General features: G+C 32.8%; 2 protein-coding genes across 2 annotated transcripts in view; one reads left to right on the top strand and one right to left on the bottom strand.

Moving 5' to 3' along the window:
• Window positions 1–23,645, top strand: part of KLHDC2 (kelch domain containing 2) — a 55,395-nt gene that overhangs the window by 22,817 nt on the left and 8,933 nt on the right. The gene's annotated exons all lie outside the window — the stretch shown is intronic.
• The window catches only part of NEMF (nuclear export mediator factor), a 46,331-nt gene that overhangs the window by 12,643 nt on the left and 10,043 nt on the right, over window positions 1–23,645 (bottom strand). The window contains exons 5-20 of the mRNA XM_014566478.2: window positions 21,384–21,532; window positions 20,315–20,382; window positions 19,067–19,153; window positions 17,784–17,857; window positions 16,889–16,959; window positions 16,733–16,808; window positions 16,287–16,349; window positions 14,345–14,422; window positions 14,050–14,258; window positions 13,586–13,777; window positions 13,234–13,297; window positions 11,357–11,445; window positions 7,306–7,409; window positions 5,697–5,759; window positions 1,809–1,921; window positions 187–244 (exon numbers count right to left, since the gene is read on the bottom strand). Of these exons, the coding sequence (XP_014421964.2) occupies window positions 187–244; window positions 1,809–1,921; window positions 5,697–5,759; window positions 7,306–7,409; window positions 11,357–11,445; window positions 13,234–13,297; window positions 13,586–13,777; window positions 14,050–14,258; window positions 14,345–14,422; window positions 16,287–16,349; window positions 16,733–16,808; window positions 16,889–16,959; window positions 17,784–17,857; window positions 19,067–19,153; window positions 20,315–20,382; window positions 21,384–21,532 (1,558 nt within the window). The remainder of the gene's footprint in view (window positions 1–186; window positions 245–1,808; window positions 1,922–5,696; window positions 5,760–7,305; window positions 7,410–11,356; window positions 11,446–13,233; window positions 13,298–13,585; window positions 13,778–14,049; window positions 14,259–14,344; window positions 14,423–16,286; window positions 16,350–16,732; window positions 16,809–16,888; window positions 16,960–17,783; window positions 17,858–19,066; window positions 19,154–20,314; window positions 20,383–21,383; window positions 21,533–23,645) is intronic.

Consider the following 23,645-nt stretch of genomic DNA (forward strand, 5'->3'; position numbering starts at 1 on the left):
ATTTAAACTGAAAGTACACTGTCATCAATAAAAAATGTATATGGAGATGACATGTCAAATGCTAAATCTGCCATACTATGGCAACATTTCCCTTATTTAATAATAGAATTCACACATGAAACAGTTTCTGTTCTGAGAATATTAGAATATCAAACCTGTCTCCATAATCCAATGGCAAGTCATTACCTCTTATCATGAAGCTTCCTGTTGTCAAATATTCTCCAGTTGGTGCTGTTTTAGACACCTGAGGAACACAATACATTATATTCTTATTTTAAGAAATGTTTTTTAAACTTTCATTTGAAAAAATGAGGTCAGATTGAAGTAAACACCACTGTGTCCTGAAAAGTTTATAATTTAGTAAAAACTCTTAACACTGAAGGAATAGATATCTCTTCAATGATAAGATATACCTTTGGCAGTAATAAAGAAAAGAAATAACGAAGGATACACTATAGCAATCATTTCAAATGCCATGGACTAAAGCCACACATTTCCTCTAGTGTGAGATGTAATTAGAAAAATAAGGATAGTTTAATAAGCTTATCATAAAGACATAAAACTGTATTTTCTGTATTTATTAAATAAAATCTTTTTGAGATTTTTTTTTTGGTAATAAAATAACCTTTCAGTTTAGTAAATAAAGGTAATGGCGCATATATATATTTTTTAACTTATTTTTTTTAATTTAAGTATAGTCAGTTTACAGTTACAGTGTCTATTTCTGGTGTACAGCACACTGCTTCAGTCATATATGAATATACATATATTCATTTTCATATTCTTTTTCACCATGAACTACTACAAGATATCGAATATAGTTCCCTGTGCTATACAGTATAAACTTATCTATTTTATATATACCAGTTAGTATCTGCAAATCTTGAACTCCCAACTTACCCCTTCCCATCCCCTTCCCAATGGCATATTTTTAAAAATATATTCTAATCTGGCAAAATAGGAAGTGAGTAATATAATTTCATAATTTAAAAAAATTACACACCTGTGAAACACCAAAATCTAAGTATCTTTACTAGTAACAGTTACGCTAGGTGTTAAAAGCACACTAAAAAAATGTATTCATAAAAGAATTAAAGCTACTTTTACAATAGTACTGAGGCAGAAAATATAATCCCAGAAGTGATATTAATTTCGTAAGGACACAATATCACAGCATAGCAGAAGATAAAAAATATAAACAGATATAAAATCAACTCTTTTTATCTTGCTGTATAGCTTTAGACCTTATAAAAGTATACCACTATCAATTATAATTCTTTAAAGTGTGAAATGAATAGCAATGTGAAGTCAAATATGGAAATGAAGTGTCATCCAAAAAATAGCATTAACCCCAAAGAAGGACAATTACTAAAATCAAGTGAATAAAAGAACCCACTGGATATGCCTATTTTATAGGAAGGGCCAAAGAGAATTCAGAAAAGTCCAACAAAGATGAATAGGAGAAAGATTTTTTAGGTCAGTATCCCAATCATAATTGGAACAGTCTTCATCCCAAATAACTGCATAGATCATTCTCTCTCCCCTTAGGTCTCTGCTCAAATCTTAACTTCCTAGAAAGGACTTCCCTGACACCATATTCAAAATGGTAGCCCCTATCACTCTCTACCTCCTTACTCTTGCTTTAAAGCAAACTTTATAGCATTTTTTACTTGCCATTATATATGTATTTTTCTTCACCACCAAAATGTCAACTCCATCAAGGTACTTTGCCTTGTTCAATTCTATACCCTCATATTTGGAACAGTCGGTCTTAATAAATTAAGAAAATGGATCACAGCCCTTATTACCTGATGATGGTACACCCACCAAGCACTAGTGATAACTCGTGCATCCCAAGCAGCACTGTAGCAAAGTGCCATCGTGCCAGCTTCAGTCAAGGTCCGAGGGGGAATCGGTTCTCCTGTAAGAACAATACTACGATGCTTCAGTACCAAAGTACAGACTTTCTACAGCAAGATATGAAAACCACATGCAGCATGACAGGTGTAATTCTCTTATATTTTAAATAATAATGCCACATTTTACTTTCAATATTATAAACAGTTACTATTTTTATTAAAAATGTACTTACATAGCTGGCTTTTAAATGGCCTAATAAAACAAGACAGAGAAGAAATATCCTCTTGCTTATATCAGTAATTCTAACTTCATTCCAGAAAGAATAATTTAGAAAAACCTATTTAAAGTTTGAAGACTTCCAGAATTATTATATATTGCCAAATATTCAAAAAGCATTTTAACATATCTCTGCAGTAAGAATTCAAATATTTTTAAATAGGGATATAATTCACATACCATAAAATTCACTCTTTTAAAGTGTACAATTCAGTGGGCTTTAGTATATTTATAAAGCTATGCAACCTTACCATTAATTCCAGAACATTTTCATTATCCCCAAAAGAAATCCTGTATCTGTTAATAGTCACTTTTCATTCTCCCAGCCACTGGCCATCACTAATCTACTTTCTGTCTCTATGGACTTGCCTATTTTAGAATTTCACATAAATGGAATTTTATGTACTTGTCGTCTTTGGTTTGTTTTCAGGGTTCATCCACGTTACAGCATGTATCAGTACCTCCTTTAAGTCTGAATAATATTCTATTAATGGATACAGCCCATTTTATTTATTAATCAATTGATGGACATATAGGTTATTTCCATTTCTTGGCTATTATAAACAATGCTGTTATGAATATTGCAAACCAATTATCTTGGGTATATACCTAGCAGTGAAACTGCTGGGTCACATGGTAAATTCTATGTTTAACTGTCAAACTATTTCCCATAGCAGCTGTATAATTTTCCATTCCTACCAGTATAAAAGGGTACCAATCTCTCCACAACCTCAACAACACTTGTTATTGTCTACTTTTTCATTGTAACTATTCTTGTGAGTGTGAAGTGGTATCTCATTGTGGTTTTGATTTGCATTTCCCTAATGATGAATGATGCTGAGCATCTTATCATGTGCTTGTTAGCCATTTGTATACCTTTGGAGAAATAGCTATTTGACATTTAAAAATTTTTGTTCATTTTAAAATTGCCTTTCTATTGTTGAGTCTAAAGAGTTCTAGAATTTTTTTGATACTGGTCTTTATCAGATAAATGATTTGTAAATATTTTCTCCCATTCTGTGGATTGTCTTTTCACTTTCTTGATAGAGTTCTTTGAATTAAGGTTTTAATTTTGATTAAGTCCAATTTATCTGTTTCTTCTATGGTTGCTTATGCTTGTGTGTCATATCTAAAAAATGACTTCCTGATCCAAGATTATTAAGATTTCATACCTTATTATTTTCTAACAGTTTTATAGTTTTAGCTCTTAAGTTTAGGTCTTTGATGTATTTGAGTTAATTTTATAAATGGTTTGAAGTAGGGGTCTAATGTCATTCTTTGGCACATGGATATTAGTTGCCCCAGCCCTATTTGTTGAAAAGATTATTCTATACCATTGAATGGTCTTGGCACCCTCACTGAAAGTCAACTGACCATAAACAAGGAATCTCAAGTCTCTCTATTGATCTGTCAGTCCATCCTTATACCAATACCACACTGTCTTGATTACTGTTGCTTTGAAGGAGGCTTTGAAACCAGGAAATGTGAGTCCTCCAATTTTGTTTTCCATTTTCAAGAATGATTTGGCTAATCTGGGTCCTCTGCATTTCCACATGAATTTTAGGATCAGCTTTGTCCATCTCTGCAAAAAAAAGGCAGCTGGAATTTTGAGAGGGATTGCATCAAATCTGTAGATTAATGTGGGAAATGCTGCCGTCAGAACAGTATTAAGACTTCCAATTCATAAACACTGGATGTCTTCCTATTTATTTAGGTCTTCTTTAATTTCTTTCAATGATGTTTTGTAGTTTGGTGTGTATGTCTTGCATTTCTTCATGGTAAAGTTTTTACTAAGTATTTTATTCTTTTGTAATGCTATTATAAGTGGATATTTTATAAATTTCCTTATAGTATTATTCATTTAGTAATATAGTGTATAAAATGTACTGACTTTTAATATACTGACTATATATCCTGGACAATGATGAACTTTTTTATTAACTAATAGTTTTTGGTGGATTTCTTAAGGTTTTTAATATATAAGATCATGTCATCTGTAAACAGAGATAGTTTTATTTATTCCTTACCAATTTTGATATTTTTAACTTCTTTTTATTGCCTAATGGCCTACTTAGACTCTCCATACAATGTTGAATAGAAGTGAGAAGAACAAATGCACTTATCTTGTTCCTGATCTTAGGGGGAAAGCTTTCAGTTTTTCACCATTAAGCACGATTTTTAGCTTTCATAGATGTTCTTCACCAAGATGAGTAAGTTTCCATCTCTTCTTAGTCTGTTAAGTGTTTTTTTTTTTTTATCACAAATGGGTACTGGATTACTGCTGGAGGCCTTTTCTACGTCAATTAAGATCATCATATGGTTTTTTTTATTCTACTAATATACTGTATTATATTAATTTTCATATTTTAAGCCAATGTTGCACTCCTAGGAATAAATCCCACTTTGTCATGTATATAATCCTTGTAATATGTTGCTGGATTGTTTTCTAATATTTCGTTGAGGATTTTTGTGTCTATATTCATAAATGATATTGGTCTGTAGCTTTGTTTCCTTGTAATGTCTTTGTCTGGTTTTGTTATTAGGGTAACACTGACCTTATAGAATGAGTTATAAAGTGTTGCTGTCTCTTCTATTTTTATAAGAGTTTTTGCAAGATTGATATTCAGTCGTCTGTAAAAGTTTTGTAGGTTGGTCTAGCTAAAGCTTTATCAATTTTGTCAATCTTTTCAAAGAACTATCTTTGGTTTTGTTGTTTTTCTCTACTGTCTTTCTATTCTCTATTTTGTTTATTTCCATTCTAATCTTTACTGTTTCCTTCCTTTCCTTATTATAGGTTATTTGCTTTTCTTTTCCTAAATCTTAGTGTGTACAGTTTGTTACTGATTTGAGATCATCCCTCTTTTTTATTACAGATAGTATAGCTATAAACTTCTCTCTGAGCACTACTTTAGCTGCATCTCATAAGTTTTGATAAATTTTGTTTTCATTTTATTCATCTCAAAGTATTTTCTAAAATGCCCTGTGCTTCCTCTTTGATGCTCTGGTTATTTATGTATTATTTATTTCCACACATTTGTGAATTTTCTGAATTTTCTTCTATGAGTGATTTCTAATTTCACTTCATTGTGGTCAAAAACCTACTTTGTACAATTTCAATAGTTTTAAATTAACTGTGACTTATTTTATGGATTATCATACATGTTCCATGTGTACTTGAGAAGAATGAGTAATCTAGTGTTGTGGGGTATACTAAACATATATGTTAGATCTAGGTAACTCAAGAGTGTTGTTCAAGTCTTTTATTTCCTTGTTGATTTTACATCTAGGTTATTCTATCCATGACTGAAAGTTAGGTATTGATGTCCTAAACTGTTATTATTAACTTATTTCTCCCTTCAATTCTGTCAGACTTTTACTTCATGTATTCTAGGGCTCTGTTTTTGGGTGCACATGTGTTTATATTTGTTACATCTTATTGATGGATGGACACTTTTATCATTATAAAGTGTCCTTTATCTCTATTTAATGATTTTTCTCTTTTACTAAAAATATTTTAAAGAAAAAAAGAAAGCTCTGAATAATAGAAAGAAATATATTACCTGTTGGATTCTTTATTACACAGCTAGTTGCTCCATGAAGGTCAGCATGTACATAAATGTCCCCTTTAAAACAAAAAAGAAATAATACTTTAAGCCCTGCTTCTTTAAGTTGAAAATTTTAATTTATTTATTGTTTAACATGTTCAAAATCTAAAAGGGATAGAAGACATATAAAGAAAAGTCCATTTCCCACTCCTGGGAGACCTCTCACAGGCCTCCTTAGAGGAAAGCAATGCTAAATACGGCAGATTACAAAAATGGTCACAGTTCTCCCTCCCTCCATCCACACCTCTTTGTTTTATGACTATGAAGCTTCTCCTATCAAGACGTGGAGTCCACTTCCCTGTCCTTCAAATCTGGGCCTGTCCCATGACCTGCCTTGGCCAGTAGAATATGGCATATGTGACCAAATCCCAGCTTCAAGCCTAGGCCTCGAGAGGCCTTGTATGCTTCCTCTCTTTCTCTAAGAAATTTCCTGAGTTACAAGCAAGCCCAGGCTAGCCTGCTAATGGGTAAGAGACACATGGAGATGAATGACCCTAGCAACCGCAAAGGTCCTAAGGACCACAGATGGTAGACATATGTGACAATCAGGAGGCCAGACTGAGGGGAAGTAAGAAATGAGTCTAGAGGAGAAGTCAAGGAACTTGTAAGCCACAATGAGGACTCCTAGTTTTATTCTGAAGTGTGTAATAGCAACAAATGAATAAATGAGCAAACAGATGAATGCAGGAATGAATGGTCAACCAGGGAAAAGTAAAGTGCATGGTTCCTAAAAGGAAAAATGAGCAGCCATTGCTTGCCATGAACAGTTCATCTGGGATTTGAAACTCAACAAAGAGCAAAGCTCTTACAGTTCCATGAAAGGCTCAGCTCACAATGAACAGAGCTAGAGAAGACAGAGACCAAGCCCTAGGTCCCATGTAACCTGATCCCTGTTGCTTTCTTTCCTTTGTTTGTTTGGGTTTTTTCTTCTTTTTTTTTGGTTAAGTTTTTTTGGGTTTTCTGTTTGTTTTTTTTATCGAGGTACGGGGGATTGAATCCAGGACCTCATGCGTGTGAAGCATGTGCTCTAGCACTGAACTATGTCTGCCCCCCATCCCCTCTGTTGCTTTCTTTCCTGGTTCTGGGTCCTCAGTGGACATCAGATTAGCTTTGATACTGATTACCGATTTCTGATACCCACACTGAAGGTGCAGCCACAGTAAGTGGTGGTTATCAGCAAACAAGAACAAATGAGAGGCCTTACAACACAGGGTTTACGTCCTATTTCTAAAAGCGGAAAAAGGTTACAAACTTTAACATTGAAAAATTAACCTTTAAAAAATTTGTTCTACAATGACTTTGAAGGATTGAAAGCTATTTTGTTAATGTAGTAGAAAATTAAAAGTCTAATACTGCAGATTAGCTCAGTATTACTACTTTAGGAATATTCACTTAAAATGAGAATTAAGTGTCAAAGCACATATTCAACAAACGTTTCATAAACCATCAAACTCTACCAATTAAGTCTATCAAATGAGTACAAGACAATAATCTCCACCTAATATTGAGATAACTGATCCGATTACTTAAGAAAAATTCTCTAGAATTTTAATCTTTTACCTACCTGGTGTCAAGTATCTTTTCACAATTATTTCATTTTGTTGCTGATCTCGTCCACCAATAATTAGATAGTTCTCTGAGCTAATGAACCAGAGAAATTTCTCAAACCTACCAGATTGAAAGAAAAAAAAAGTTAACGTTTCTTTCCCTTCATAGTTGCCTGAATTCATACCCTTTTAACAAACAAAATAAAACAGGAAGCTGTCCTACCTGTGTACATTAAGACAATTTGATGGCTTAGTTTCTTTTTTTAAGACATCAAGCTGAATTTTATTGAAAACTTGTAATACAAATTGCCCTAGAATATTCTTAAAACAGTCTTAGCAGAAAGCAATTAAATTTTGTGTTTAAAAAAAAAAAAAGTTCTTGGGGGAAGCGCATAGCTCAAGTGGTTGAACACATGCTCAGCAACCAAGAGGTCCCCAGTTCAATCCCTGGTACCTCCTCCAAGTGGAAATTAATGAAGAAACTTAATTACCTCCCCCTCAGAAAAAAAAAAGTTCTCTCTTTATCTACCCCCCCATATAGACAGCCTTCTTAGACTAAAAGATAAAACAATGAACTACAAAAAGCAAAAGCATAAAGTGTCACAAGTTCCCTAGGTTTAGCTTTCTTTCAGTGCAGCACTGGACAGGCTTTGAGATTGCTGGTAAGAAAGAAAAGTTGTTTTGCCAATCTATCCTTGATGAATCAATTGAATGTTTACATATATGATATTCTTTACACATTAAAAAAAATACTAAACACCAAAAATTGCTGTCAGAAGTGTAAATTATAATTTTTCTCAAGAAACAAATTAAATTTGGGTTTTCATGATTCACATATACCATGATAAAAAATAAAGAATGTATATCTGTATGACACTTAGAAAATTACATGCAATAGAGATGAACATAAATATTTTCTATGTTACCTATGACTAGCAAGATAATTTTTTATAATTTAATCTATGTTTTAAAAACTTCTGGTTAAAAATGATAGATTGAGCACAGGCATTAAACTAAACTCCCTCATATTCCCCAGTATGTAACAGTAAAAGGATTTTATTCCTATTTTCTAGTATGATTTTTTTAATTGAATAATACATACATGTGGTTCAAATAAATTTTTCATTATATAAAAAAGTATAGTGAGATCCTACATCTCTTCAGTTCTCACCGCTATTACCAAACAGGAGGCCATTAGCTCCCTGTGTATCCCTGTTCAGAGTTTCTTTATACATACAAAAGCTAAAATAAACTGCTTATTCCAAATCCTTTCTCTTTTTTAGACACAGCACGCATTGTTCTGTGTATTTTCTTTTTTCACTTAAAAATTCATTTTCCTCATTGCTGAATGATGTACTAATTTAACCACTTCCCTATTGATGGTAAAGAGGTTTGTAGAAAGACATAAACCCACAAAGAAAAAGAGAGTGAGAAAGATAAATCAAGGATGTATTTTGTAGTTATGCATTCCTTTGCTAGGATAACTAGCAGGCCATTTTAAAAAAAAGCCAACCAATCAGAAGAAAGCAATAACGAAGACAAAAAAGAATAGAGAACAAAGGAGACATATAGAAAGCAAACAGTAAGATGGGTATATTTAAACTCAAATATATCAGCAATTACATTAAATGTATATGTAGTCAATTCCCCAGATAAAATGCAAAGACTGTCAGACTAGAAAACAATAATGATATATACTCCTTTAAAATATAAAGATATAAAAACTTTGAAATATAATGATGGGAAAAGATATACCATGCAAACATTGACCAAAAAGACGTTTATACAGTTTTAACATCTCACACAGATTGGAAAAAAACAGATGTAAGTAAAAAGGACATTTCACTAAAGTTAATAAAAGGCTCAATTCACCAGTAAGTTATAACAGCGCTTTATTTGTATCACCTAATTACATAGCCTCATTTATATAAAGCAAAAATGCAGAAGTAAAAGGAGAAACAGACAATCTGTAAGTGTGTGATATTTAACACATCTCTCTCAGTAACTCGGTAAACAATCATTAAAAAGACAATTAGTAAAGATGCCAAAGGTTTGAACAACATGATTAATAAACAGGACCTGATATTTAGAGAAATGCACTCAATAACTGTAGAAAAGACATTTTTTTCAACTATACATGAAACATTTATAAATAAAACTGTCCATAAATAGACTGGGCCATAAAACAAGTTTCAACAACAAACACCAAATGACTAAGATAATTCAGAATACTAGCTCTGACTATTATGCAAATTAAGCTAAAAATAAGTAACAAAAAATAAATAAAAACCCTCATGTGTTCGGAAAGCAATACATATACTTCTAAATAATGCACAGGTGAAGAAATCACAATGAAAATTAGAATATACCTTCACGTGAAAAATACTAAAAATACTAAATAACAAAACCTTTTAGATGCAGTAAAAGCCATGCTGAGGGAGATTTATTGCCTTAAATACATTAGAAAAAAGGCTGGGAGGAAAAACAATCAGTGAATTAAATTTCCATCTCAGGAAATCAGGAAATGCAAATAAACTCCAAAGAATAGTAGAAGGATGAAAATAATTACTAAAATAGAGAATACATATATAATAGAGATCAACAGCCAAAAACTGGTTCTTTAACAATATTAATATGCCTGAAAATCTTCTGGTTAGACTAATCAAGAAAGAGCAGGCACAAGTAACTCTTGAATGAAAAGAGAGAAGTCATTAAAGATTTCAGATGTTAAAAAGTTAACTGGAATATTATATAAACTTTCTGGTAATAAATTTCAAACTTTGGACAAAATAGACAAAGTCTTAGGAAAACACTGCTAGCCAAAACAAGAAAATCTGAGTCCTTTTATCTACTTAAGAATTTGAATCTGTAATGTAAAAGTTTCCCATAAAGAAAGCTCCAAGACTACGGAGCTTCACGGGTAACTTCCATCAACATTTAAGGACAAATGATAAAGGAACACTTCCCAATTTGTTTTTATGAGATAATATAACCTTGTACCAACAGCTAACAAAAACATTACAAGAAATAAGAATTATAGGTCAATCAATATTCATCGATAAAGATGTTAGAGACAGAGAAAAAAAAGAAAAACAGAACAAAATTTTGAAAAGCTAGAAAATAAATGGACAAGTGAGCAGACTTTCAAGAAGCTGAATCCTGAGTTGATGGTGCAAAAAGCCAAGAAACAAATCAATTTACATTGTATAATCCATAAAAAGAACAAGGTACTACTAGAAACAGGGTTTAAGATGGGGTTAAAAAGAAGAGTGGCTAAAAATCTGATCAAGAAGTAGTAGCTTCCCTAAATCTTCTTTCCAGTTCCGAACATGGTGGTAACTGCCCCATCCACACCCTAACAGAGCCAGAAGTTAATTCTCTGAAAAGGGTACAAAGAGGATCTTTGGACTAGGAGAAATGTATCCCAGTTTTAAGTAGGGGTAATATATGTAAAATAGGGCAGTTAAGTAAATGAATGAAATACTGGATACTAAGACTCTCCAGTTTATTATTTCCACTGGGCTTCCAAATGGTGACAGCCTGGTTTCACTTTACAAGTAGGAGAGAAAAAGAAGCTTTTCTGGGAAATGAGATCAGCCAAAGAGGAATGAAATAAGACAATTACTAACTTCAGGGAAGATAAAACGCTGAGCAGGGAAGGAAAAGAAAACAGAGTACTGTATGATACAGCTGTGACTACAATTTAAATATTCATAATAATGTTAATGCAAATATCAGTCTTGACAAAATTATGCTCTAAATATGAAGCTAGGTGATGTGTGTGTATGTAATGAAGTACAAATGGAAAGAATAAAATCCTCATCTTTCCATAGTGGAAAGTCACGAAGCAGTAATGTATTACTAACAGAACTGGAGGTACATACCAAAGGAATCAGCTGAAAGAGCTAAAAGTTTCCTTGAGAGACAAGGCAATAGGAGTAGGCACTAAAAAATTGCAGGGCTACTGGTTTTTGTAATAAGCTTTGTAAAACTGCTTGATTTTCTAAACAATGTGCATGTATAATTTTGATAAAAACAAAAACTGTTTTAAGAAGGTAGAACACTTACCAATACACTTTTCTTGCTTTTTGAATAGAGGTAACTGTTTGGACTTCTTTTAAGGTCTGCTTTGTTTTCTTTTCTGCTGATTTGAATGCCTACTTATAAGAAAAGAGTTTTTAAATAATTTGTTGAAAATTTATTTAAATAACACCAATTAAATGACAGAGCAAGAAATAGTTTAACTGTCACAAAATGGCACTATCTATATACACACATTTATCTATACACACATGAAAGTAATGAAATGACAGAATTTTGCCTTAAATATTAAGATAATGTAAGTCAAAGGTTTACTGTATACAAATATTTGCTCAAGACCTACAAATGAAAAAGAGCATCATCTGTTTATCAGATACTGCGTGCAACCATGTAATAAGTTCTGGTGTAGATGCCAGAGACACAACAGTGAACAAGACAAAGTCCCTACACCAACCCCACTGGAGTCTGGGAGAAGAGACATGTATAAAACACAGAATTATTCAAATAAACATGGTAAGTGCTTCAAAGGATGCTATGGGAGTATGACAAGGGAACCTAACGTATAACTGATTGTGGTTAAAGAAGGTATTTCTGAGGAAGTGTCATTTAGACTGAAGCCTGAAGGATTAAGGGAATTATCAAGGCAAAGAATAGGAATAAGAGCACTGTAAGCAGAAAGAAAAGGCCAGCTTGACCAGCAAGTAAATTCACAGGGTAAAGTGTCAAGAAATGAGGTTGGAGAAGTAGACAGAGAGCTAAGTCATGAAGGCCTCTCACTTAACAGATAGTAGTGACTACATTCCAGGCAATATTCTAGGGATTGGGATATAACAATGAACAAAACAGATAAAGATCCTACTTTCATGCAATCTGCATTCTAGAGGGAAGACAGATAGACCTATGTTGGGACAGGTGTTCTTAAAAAGGAAAAACAAAGCAAAGAGGGAGTGATTAAGGGTAGTACTATTTTTACTAAGAGTAGTCCAGAAAGGCTTCTCTGATAAAGTCTCATTTAGACATGTGAATGAAGAGAGGATCAAACCATGAAAATTTTGAGAGAAGCAACACTGTTGGCAGAAAAAGCAGCAAGTGCAAAAGCCCTGAGAAGGCAGTATGGGTCACTGTTGCAAGAACAGCTAAGACCCCAGTATAGCTGGAACGAGTGTGTAACAAGAGGTGTGTAGGTGGGGGACGGGTATAGCTCAAGTGGTAGAGTACATGCTCAGCACACAAGAGGTCCTGGGTTCAATCTCCAGTACCTCCTCCAAGCAAAAATACATGAATAAACCTAATTACCTCCCCCTCATAACAAACAATACAAGTAAGAGATGTGTAAGTGATGAGATCAGAAGGAAACAGATTGTGTAGAATCTTATAGGCCAGGAGAACCTAAAATGTCTTGAGTAAGATGAGAAGAAACTGAAAGATTTTCAACAGAGGAAAATGACTTCATTTTTACTTAAAAGGATCACTACGGCTGCTGTGTGAAGAACAGACTGTAGCAGGAAAAGTGTAGAAAGAGAGAGACCTAGTAAGAAGCTACTGTTACAGTCCGTGTGAACACAGATGATAGGGCCTAGACTAATGAGAAGTGGCCAGATTCTGGTTTTGCTCTACAGGAAGAGCCAAAAGGATCTGCTGATTGATTGGATATAGTTTATAAGAGTCCAGGATGACTCCAACATTTTTAATGTGAGCAAAGGGAAAACTACTGAGATAGAGAAACCTGGGGAGGAGAGGCTTAGGGAAGAAAACAGATACTGGCAAAACATCTAAAGCAAAATTAAGTCTGAAAGGTATTTCCGAATTTGAAAACCTCATTTAAATAGAAGAAATAATTAAGTCCGTTAAGTAAATAAAGCAGAGACAAACAATTAACATTCACTCTAAGAAATATTACGTACCTTCTCAGCAGCTTCAACAGTCTTCTGTGTTTTCTTAGCAGCGTATCTCTTGTGATCATAATACCTAGAAAAATATGTATCTCTTAATTTTTGATAAAGTCTTTTATTTTTTAGTTTCCTATTTATGTTATTTCTAATTGTACAGACTCTCAAGTCATCAAGAACACATTTTGAGCATTTATGCCATGTTGTTTTGTATGTTCTGTAGGAAAAAGTATAATACACAAACAAGATTTTAAAAAGTATTTTCATCCCAAAGTATATACAGTTAAAATAATGATTTTTCTTATTCTTAACTGATTTATTGCAGATAATATTTTACCTAAAATTTATACTTAAATTTACGGCTTACTTTTTGGCATTGGCATATGCTGACAAGCTGAGATCAACATCAACAAGCAATGGCCTATTTTTCTGAGGCTTCTGCAGTTGTTTATTCTTTTGCTTTTTCTTTTTTCCTTTTGGTGGTTCAGTTTCATTTTTCTCAGTATTGAAGTCACCATCAGCATCGTCATCTTCCTCCTCTGACAACAAGTATGGATTTCTATTAAAAATATTCAATAGTATTTCACTAATGTCAATGACATCACATTTTTATTTTCAATTTTTTCTCAATGAAATTATAAATGTACTTAAATTTATTGAAATTATAAACAGTACTTAAATAGTTGCGTTATTTTAATGTAAATTTAATTTTTTCTGTATTTTTGAAGATAAATTTCCAAACAGAAGAAAAAAATTTTTAATAAATATAGTGAACAATTAAATAGCAAAACAAAGACAAGCATTAACTGCTTAACTAAGAATCCGACTTACCTTAGCAGCATCGTAACATGGTTTGTTTGTAGTTTTAACTCTTTGATTGCATTTGCAACAGGGTCACCTTGAGCTTGGGCTTCTTTCACAATTAATCCGATTTCTGTCCAATCTATCTGGTTGGCTAAAGCACTTCGAACAACCTGAATGGCTCTGTCAACTATCTGTAGGTTCATTTCTATAAGCTCTCCTTTAAGTTTGTCTATTTCCTTAAGAAATAAACCAAAAGCACTTATTACAATGTCAGTTCAAGTTACCATTTTTGAAAAAGTATCTGAAAAGGCTAAAACAATACCTGAGCCTGCTGAAGAGCTTCTAATCTGTTTTCATGATCCTTTCGGACATTATCTAATTTCTTCAATGCTTGTTTTTCCTTTTGTTGGCAAAACAAATTTTTTAAAAATTAGATTTCTTCTAATTAGGTGCTATACCTTCTCTTTCTTACCTCCTTAAACTCACTATCCCACCCCAATTTCTGCCTCCTCAATGTTGTTTCCTAGCTAGCTAAAGTTCTCCATAGTCTGCCTCCCAGGTTTAACCCCAAAGTGCTTCATGCTTCAAAATTACTTCTTCTGACCACCTACCTCCCATTCTCTATATAGGAAAGTATTTTAATTACAAGTTACATTATTGAAGCCTGCAGAATTCAAGACATTTTCCCTTATGACATAAAAGTAAAGTTTGGAGGAATGAATTCTTAGCATTAATTATTAAAATAGCTTTTTATTTTATTGCTGCTTTTAATTTTCTCAGCATTATTTCTAGTATTTTACAGAATACTCTTTTTCCTAAATTAACAACACATAGGCTCGTGGTAGTTACGTGGTCATTTACATAGTCAGTCCTCCATATCTGCAGATGCAAAACCTGCAGATATGGGAGGACAACCATATTCATTGTACTACACCATTTTATATAAGGGACTTGAGCCTCCTCAGATTTTGGTACCTGTAGGGGCTCCTGGAACAATCCACTGGGGATACCAGGGATGACTGTATATAGCATGTTATCTTATGGAACTTACATTTTAAGATTATTGATCTAGAGGAAAAATTTTTTTTAACACCTTGGTAACAGTATTACCAATTAGTTTTTGAGTGCTTGATGTAATGTTTAAAATATTTAAGAGAGGAGGGCATATAGCTCAAGTGGTAGAGCACATGCTTAGCATGCAGGAAGCCCTGAGTTCAATCCCCAGTACCTCCAGTAAAATATTTAAATTATAAGAATGGTGACTATTAAAAGAACACACAGTGATTACTAAAATAATTCATGGGTATTCCGATGCACATAAAAAACATGGGGTTCACTTACATTTAGGGGGAGGGTATAGCTCAAGTGGTAGAGTGCGTGCTTAACATGCATGAGGTCCTAGGTTCAAACCCCAGTACCTCCATTAGAGGAAAAAATAAATAAACAAACAAACAAACCACATCCCCCCATAAAAAAAAAAAACCTAAAAAAAAAAAGTTACTCAAACATGTTTACTTGTGAAGGTGCTGCCACCATGTGGCAATCCCACTATATAACTCATTTGACCCATGTGCTTTGAAATTCTGCTACTGTTAATTTTTTAAAACTAGTGGGAGAGGGAAGTTTATAAGGATTCACATAATTTCAAGTTTTTACACACGTATTTTAAGATTTTATGAATATATCAGAAAAATCAAATCCTCTTCAAATCAAGAGTGACTATGGACAATTTCTAAAAGTATTCTATGGCAAAAGCTTTGATCAAATGTGCTGTCAAAACATAGCCTATTAAACCCTCCTTGTAGAGTCATGACACATGGAAAGCATATTAAAGGACTAGTAAACTAAGTCCAATTTTAAAAAGAAAACAGTTTAATGATAAACAGATATGTACTTGTTTGTACAGAAAAAACTTTTCCCTCTCCTTTGGCCTATTTAAAAATCTCCTTGCAACACTATTCCCTTTACAGCAAAGTTTGAGAAAGCTTTGGGTTGTTGTAATAAAATAAATCATTCAAGGGAATAACTAACAGGCCTCACCCTCCCACTGTATTTTCTGGTTTAGAGACCATGTAATACTCTGATGGAGCAAATGAGGGTATACTTTTTAACACTAATAGGATATTTATCAGTATACTAAGAGATCAGGGCATTCTTACACTGCTTCTAAAAGGCTGCGCATTCCTGTGTGAGACCATCGTCTACTCAGCAAACCACACTTAAGGCTAGTTAGTTTAATATACATGTTTTTAGTAATATCATACCTGTTGTAAAGCTTTTAAGTCTATTTTCTGACCTTCTATTTTGGAATAAAATTCATCCACGGCCTTTTTAAAAAAAGAAAAAGACAATCAACTAGCTGACAAAGAAAGCAAAAACATGGTCTCCATTTCAACTTGCATACACAGAATTTTAGAGTCCATTTTGTTTTATAACACCACTCAAAGAAATTGAGCAGGTTTCCAGTAAATGTTTATATAACTAAACAGTCAAGAATCAAATTAAATCTTTGGTCTTTCATCTTGAAATAAAGTGGCAACAAACATTTCCAACAGTTTGTACTTGTGACTGCATTGATTTTTAATGTCCAGATTAAATGTCCAGTGATTGTAAAGCAAAAATATTTTCAATTTCTCAATGAAAGCAAGTTGATATAATTTTAACAACTCATATCATGCTAACCGGTCAAATACAGAATCAGAAAACCCACCTTGTCAAATGATTCAAATTCTATATATGGACATTGTGAATGTTGAGAAAACAAGAAAGGATGAAATTCCTCATACCTGTAAAACATATTTATTATATCACATTCAAGAACATTGATAAACACCCAAAGCAAATTGACTCATGCCTACATACTTACGTGAGTATGTCTTCAGTTGGTTTATCTATTTCCAGGCTTGGTTTTATTTCTCTTTTCTGAATAATATAACCCTACAAAAATCCAACATTAAAACTAGTTTCTGTTCATAATTAATAATTTACTTTCCTTGACTGATATTAATTTTATTAATTTAACTTACAAAATTATTCAGTTATAAATAATTAGCAGCATTTGTCTATTGATTATATCATGGCTCAAAATGACGTTTTTAAGGCTCAATACTGATTTGTTCATATGGACAAGAAAAAACAGGGGATAAAGAAAATGAAAACTAATGATCTGAGAAAGTGGTAGGATTATACATGTGCATTTTGCTCTTTTCTTTCCATTTTCAGATGTTCTGCAATTTTAAAAAGCCAAAAGCACTTCCAGCAGAAAAAGTCTTAGGTTCACTTTGATGGTAGGAAATTTTAATTCACTTTAATAACTGGACAGGTCTATTTGAATTGAATTTAGCTGTAATTAGAACTTTCTCTGAATTTTTTTGGTAAGCAAAGTTATACCTTGAATAGGGAAGAAAAATCAGGTATGAGGTAAGTCAGAAGATGTTTAATAATTAGAAAGATGCAAATAAGCAAACTTTTGGAAAGTGCTGGCAAATTGAAATCTGCTTCTCTATCTAAAATCAACCTAAGAAGAAATATCTTCAAATTCTTCAACTTTTCTGGAGTACCAATAATGACTTGTACTTTCTAGAAAATTTAAGGAATACAACAAAAATAACAAAGCAACAGCAATTTTTTAAAACTGCCTTAGAATAAGCATATTACAGGTGTTACACTTCCAAATTACAATAAAAAACTTACATATACTGATTCTTCAATGAACATTTAAATTCTAAAAATCCAGATACAATAAATGTATGTGGTGCTACCTTTCCACTGAAGTTGGATGTTGTTTTCATATAGTCTTCTGCTTTCTGTAGACAAATAAGTACTTTTTCAATATCTAAGAGGGGAATAAAGGAAAAAAGTAGTGCCAATCAACCGTCAATTAAGTATCATTAAACATCTATGTAGAAAACAAAGTGCTTATGAAATAGTAAGAGTGTTCAAGAAAATTAAATATAGTTATTTCATGTTTGTAAGCAGTTTATGTAAGTAAGGGTCTGTTTTGGCCAGCCTGTAGTCCCAACAGCTTTTATTGAATCCATCTTTCCCCTCATGATCTGAAAAGCATTTTGTTCATATACTAAATTCCGATACATATATTTGGGCTTATTTCTGAATTCTTTATTCTGTGTATTCCTTCTCCTAAAATTTAACTTTTAATTTTTATAGCTTCATAATACATTTTAATCTATGAAAAGATCATTCTCCATCATTACTATTATTTCCCAGAGTTTTCCTGAACATTTTTGCATGCTTTTTATTGCACATGAATATCAAATTCATTTAATAAAAGTGCACTAGCAAGAATAACAATACCAACCTGTTGGCAATTTTGAACAGCACTGTACTGGATTCATGTATTTCAGAAATTAAATCATTCACTTCAAACATTCAATTTGTATTTTTAAAGGCACAAAAATGTTTACAGCATAAAAATTATCCTTAAGCCTTAAGAAATTATATATAATCCCAAAATATAAACATCAAGAATGATTTTTTATTTTACATAAGAATCTGCAGATAAAAATTTGTCAAAGACTAAATCTTCCATTTTCCTTATATTTCCTCTATTTTTATTATCCTAATCTAGAAGTTAAACTAGGTTCCCTTAAGTAGTTACAAAGCCTAATTCATCATATAGCCACACTATTGCACTTACAGAATTAAAATGCACAAATAATGCTATTTCTAGAAACATCCCCAGGTTCTGAGTCAGACGGTGAATAATTCAACTCCTGCAAGCCTTGTCCAGAGACTGTCTCAAGTTCAGTAACCCCTTCAAAAATTTAGTGGCAGGGAGGGAGGATATTCTAAAATCAAAAGGCAATAAGGTAGGTCAAGAGATTAAATTGCATGTTAACCAGGGATAAAGCATCACAATAGAGTAGGAAGCCAGGAACACCATATGGATAGAACACTCATAGGTCAAATGTTTTTAAGTCTAGAACTACCTGCTCATTTATCACTTTTCATGGAAATAATTGTCATAGGTTTAAAAAAAAGGAAATAAATGAAAATGGACAAAACTTGTGGTATGCAGACGTACCTTTACTTTCAAATTTTTCATCCACTTTGACATTGCCAGAGAATCCATTTTCTATTAGACAGTGTTCTATGAGAGCTGGTCCATAGGCTATAAAAGCAGAAGATATTTTTAGTATTTTTCCTATAAAATTTCATATTCAAAACAGAATACAAATGTATATCCAAATATAAATGATCTAGGGGGGAGGGTATAGCTCAGTGGTAGAGTGTATGCCTAGCATGCACGAGGTCCTGGGTTCAATCCCCAGTACCTCCATAAAAAAAAAAGTAAATAAATAAACCTAATTACCTCCCCCCACAAAAAAGAAAGAACGAAAATAATCTACTCAATAACAGTAACCAGTGAAAATAACAATTAGTTTACTTAGCTTGAAATGGTACTAAAAATGACAATTCAAGTACTTATAAAAATTTGAGACTATAATGAAATTATAGAAGTCAGTGTAAAAGTTATAGGAATTTAAATAGAATTTAGCCACATTTAGAATTATAAACCAGGAAAGCAAGGTTGGTTTAGCATCCAAAAGTTGGTTATTGTAATATACCATATTAACAAAATAAAAAAATAGAAAAATCCAAATTTACAAATTTGACACATGCTATACTAACAGATGGAAAATTTTAAAGGTAACTTTTTAATGCATTCTAATTTCATAGGAGAGGAAGAGTAACTCCCTTAGTAATCAATGGTACCTGCCTTCCCATATGTCCTCCCCAGATTCCTTAGTATAGGGATAAGTGGTGATTTTCTCAAGTATAAAAGTTTATTGGATTATCTTTAGCCCGGTTAATAAAAGTACCTGGCAGATCCTGGGATACCCTGAGACTCAACAATAAAAAACAAAAAACAAAAGAAAACCCAAAGAAAACCCAACCAAACTAAATGAGTTATTAAACCAAAATGATTCACAGTGGAAACAAAAAAACCCAATTTCTTACAAAACCACAGCTAGCACTCAAGTGCTAGACAACATACTATTAGTTTACATAACTGTATTGCTTTTAAATAAGATCAAACAGATACAGGTCAAAGTTTAAGTGGTATAACAAATTTCTTTCCTTGAAAATAAACCCTAATTTACTCAAAAGATCATTTTAAACTCCTTTCTATATTTATCAAGTTGTTTTCTAATTTTCTACTAGGAATAGATTTAAATTTCTACTAGAACTATATTTAAATGTTTTAAATATATTCCAGAAAACCATACTATCTTACAAACGTTACATTGTTCTACGTAGGATTACTCACGAAGCAATGGGTTAAGAACTCTCTTCAATAGTTCACCTTTAGGTGCACTGCTTATTATTTCAGTCAATCTGTGAAACAAAATTGACATACCTCTTAGTATCTTACATTTAATAAACCTTAGAGCAATATTCATATTCACAATACTTCCATATGTATCAATCCCCCTGACCTTCAAAATACTCTAAAATATAAGAGGAATCAGTTGATCTTATATGTTAAAAAAAAATAGGTCATAAAAATAATTTATCTAAGGTTAGTAGGCTCCTTAACAGCATCTGGGACTTCAAACCAAGTTTTCCAAGCAAAATCAATACTTTTTCAACTAAGTCATACTGCTTATCATCAGTGTGCTCACATATGACATGAAAGAGGCATTTTTATGCAACAGTTAAATGTTGTTTGTGGAGATGGGTGATATATCTTAACATCTGAAATAGCTTAACCTAATTTAGCATTTAATAAGAACTCAAAGATACTGTGGTACCCAAATCAGCATCAATATCACCTGGAAACTTATTAGAAATGCAAATTCCCAGGCCCTGTACCAGCTCTACTGAATCAGAAATGGTGTTGGGGGTGGGGGGAGACAGGAGTCCTATTTCACCAAGCCCGCTAGGTGATTCTGATGCATGCTGAACTGAGAACCACTGCTGTAGCCTATTGGTCAGCAAAGCCTCCAGCCAGAAGAGTACAGCTACAGTCAGCACCTTTCCCACCATACTCCTGTTTTTCAGCTAAACCAGAATTCTTACCTCCTTTTGCACTCTGCTCAAGATACCCATTTGTCTTCTCACAGAATAGCTAAAAAATCCCCTCACCTTACCAAAAAAATCATAAACATCTGAAATAGCATCAAACTTAAGATTAAAAAAACATATTTACTCCTCCCAAATAAGGCTTAATTGCTTACAGTTAACTGCCTATTTATGTAGTTCAAGCAACCTAAATTTAGTTATCTTATGCAAGTAAACAAAATATTTCTTATGTGGCAGTTTTTTCATATTCTGACATATGATCTATTTTACTATGTACTATAATATGCAATGAGTTAATAAGCAAAACATGTTACCTTTCCAAGGTAAGCAAAGGTTCGGCAGCTCTAGCGTGATCAATTGGATAGCGTTCACGAACGGCAAATTTAACATCATCTGACTCATCAGTTCGAAATCTTAGGATATTTAAAATTAGGTATTCATAATCTGTAAGGACAATGTTCCCCTGTAATAAAATAAAACATAATTTAATGCTTTTCCCAAATCATTCTTAAAACATTTTTAAAAATTGAGAAAGAAAATGCAGCCTCTTAAAAACTCATTCAAGACTGAAAAATGAAGTTACAAACAAAAAGCATTTGAGTCTCATCTAAACAGTGCTCCTTGCACTTTTCCAACACAGATTATGAAATAAGATAAATAAATCTAAACATCCCAAGTGTGAAACATAATGGAGGAATCTAAAGCAACCTTAAACTCACTGATGTTTCTGCAGAGGTCACTATTAGAAGCAGAACAATCTATCAACACTTTGATAACTACCAGCTGAATTTACTGTTGGTTGAGCCAGGTCTACAAACACTATGGCTTATTCATGAAAAAAAGAACAAATATATTCCAGAAGCCAAACAAAGAGCTATTGATACTTTTGCCTGCAATTTGTCTTTTAATAGCAATTAGTTATGTGGCAAAATCAATAAAGATATTTACTCCCTTTGCCCAAGTAATTCCACATTTGGTACTGTGACCTAAGGTAATAACTCAATAAAACCAAAGCTACATGCTTAAACTGCAGTTTATTTACAACAGAAAACAACTGGAAACAGCCTATATGTAAAAACTGGGAAAGCTGTAAAATACACTATATCAATATGACAAAATATTTAAAAGCTGTTAAGAAGCTATATAAAAAAAAGTAGGAAAATGATTATAATGTTAAGTGAAAAATAGGAAGACAAAAAAAATCTTGTATCCTGGGAAGTGGAAGGAAAATACAGGGAAAAATTAAAATATTTATTAAAGAGTGAGGATTAAGACTTTTAAAAATTTAATACTGTTACAGAATCTTTTCAATAAAAAAGAGGGGAGAAACCTAATGAAAATAAAACTGCCCAAAGAACACCAACTTTCAAATTTATTAGAGTGTGAAGCTAGGAGTTGTTGTATAATTAAAATATAAAGAAGCAACCATGAAAATAGTCATAAATGCTTCAGCAACTACTTAGAAGCTGGTCATAGAACATGAACTTACTGCTGCACTTGGTTGAGGCAGGTCTACAAACACCGTGGCTTTAAAAATAAGTTATTGCTAAAAACTGCTAACCATAATCTGAGCTTTCAGCAAGTTGTTAGTAGTACCATTAAATATATCACGGGATCACAGATCATCATAGCAAATACAACAGTCAGTAAAAAGTTTAAAATATTGCAAGAATTACCAAAATGTGACACAGAGACATGAAGTGAAAAAATGCTGTTGGAAAAAAATGGTGCTGACAACAAAAAATTGCTCAATGCAGGGTTGCTACAAACCTTCAACTTGTAAAAAATGCAGTATTTTCAGAAGCAAAATAAAGCAAAGCTCAGTAAAACGAAGTATGCTTGTAGATAACCTGAAGTTAAGAGGTGCAGAAAGAGTAGCACCTACTGTTAAAGGTTCTAATTTCAAAGACACCATGCATTTAAAAATTTAAACATTTATTTAACTTAAAGAACAGAAATGTTAACTGGAAAAGGAAAGTAGGGGGCTTGGATAGAAGCCCATATAGTGTCTGGTTGCTTCATAAAGTTGTGACTTCAAAAATAGATCTGGCCATTGAGCCTGGCACATAGAAATTGCTCAATAAATGCTCACTGGATCAAATTGTGCAGTTATCAAGAACATCTGGAAGATTCCAGTAAGGCAGTTACTTTCCTGAAAGGGACTTCCTTAAACCAGGGTTTCCCAAAAGTATTCTGTAAGATGGCTCCCACTACTCTCATTAAAAAAAAAAAATCTGATCAAATAAGTTTTGGGAGTTTGTATGTAACATATTCCTTCTCTAGGGGACATACACATCATAGTATCATATTAAAGGCACTGGTGAGTCCTAGAGTTAAAAAAATTTTTTTTTACCTTACTTATTTTCAAAGTTCCTCAAACTTTTAAGACTATGGGATCCATTTCTCTAGGCTATTATCTCATGGAAGTGGTGTCAAGAAACATATTTTGCGAAATACTGCACTTGACTTTGATGTACTCAACAAACCACTTTCTGATCTTAACTTACTTCTCCAGAGTCTTTCTTACTGGAATCTTCTCATCACAAATTAATAAACTGACTTTCTTAAATGAGTTT

The sequence above is a fragment of the Camelus ferus genome, chromosome 6, assembly GCF_009834535.1.
Source record: "Camelus ferus isolate YT-003-E chromosome 6, BCGSAC_Cfer_1.0, whole genome shotgun sequence".
Taxonomy (NCBI): Eukaryota; Metazoa; Chordata; class Mammalia; order Artiodactyla; family Camelidae; genus Camelus; species Camelus ferus.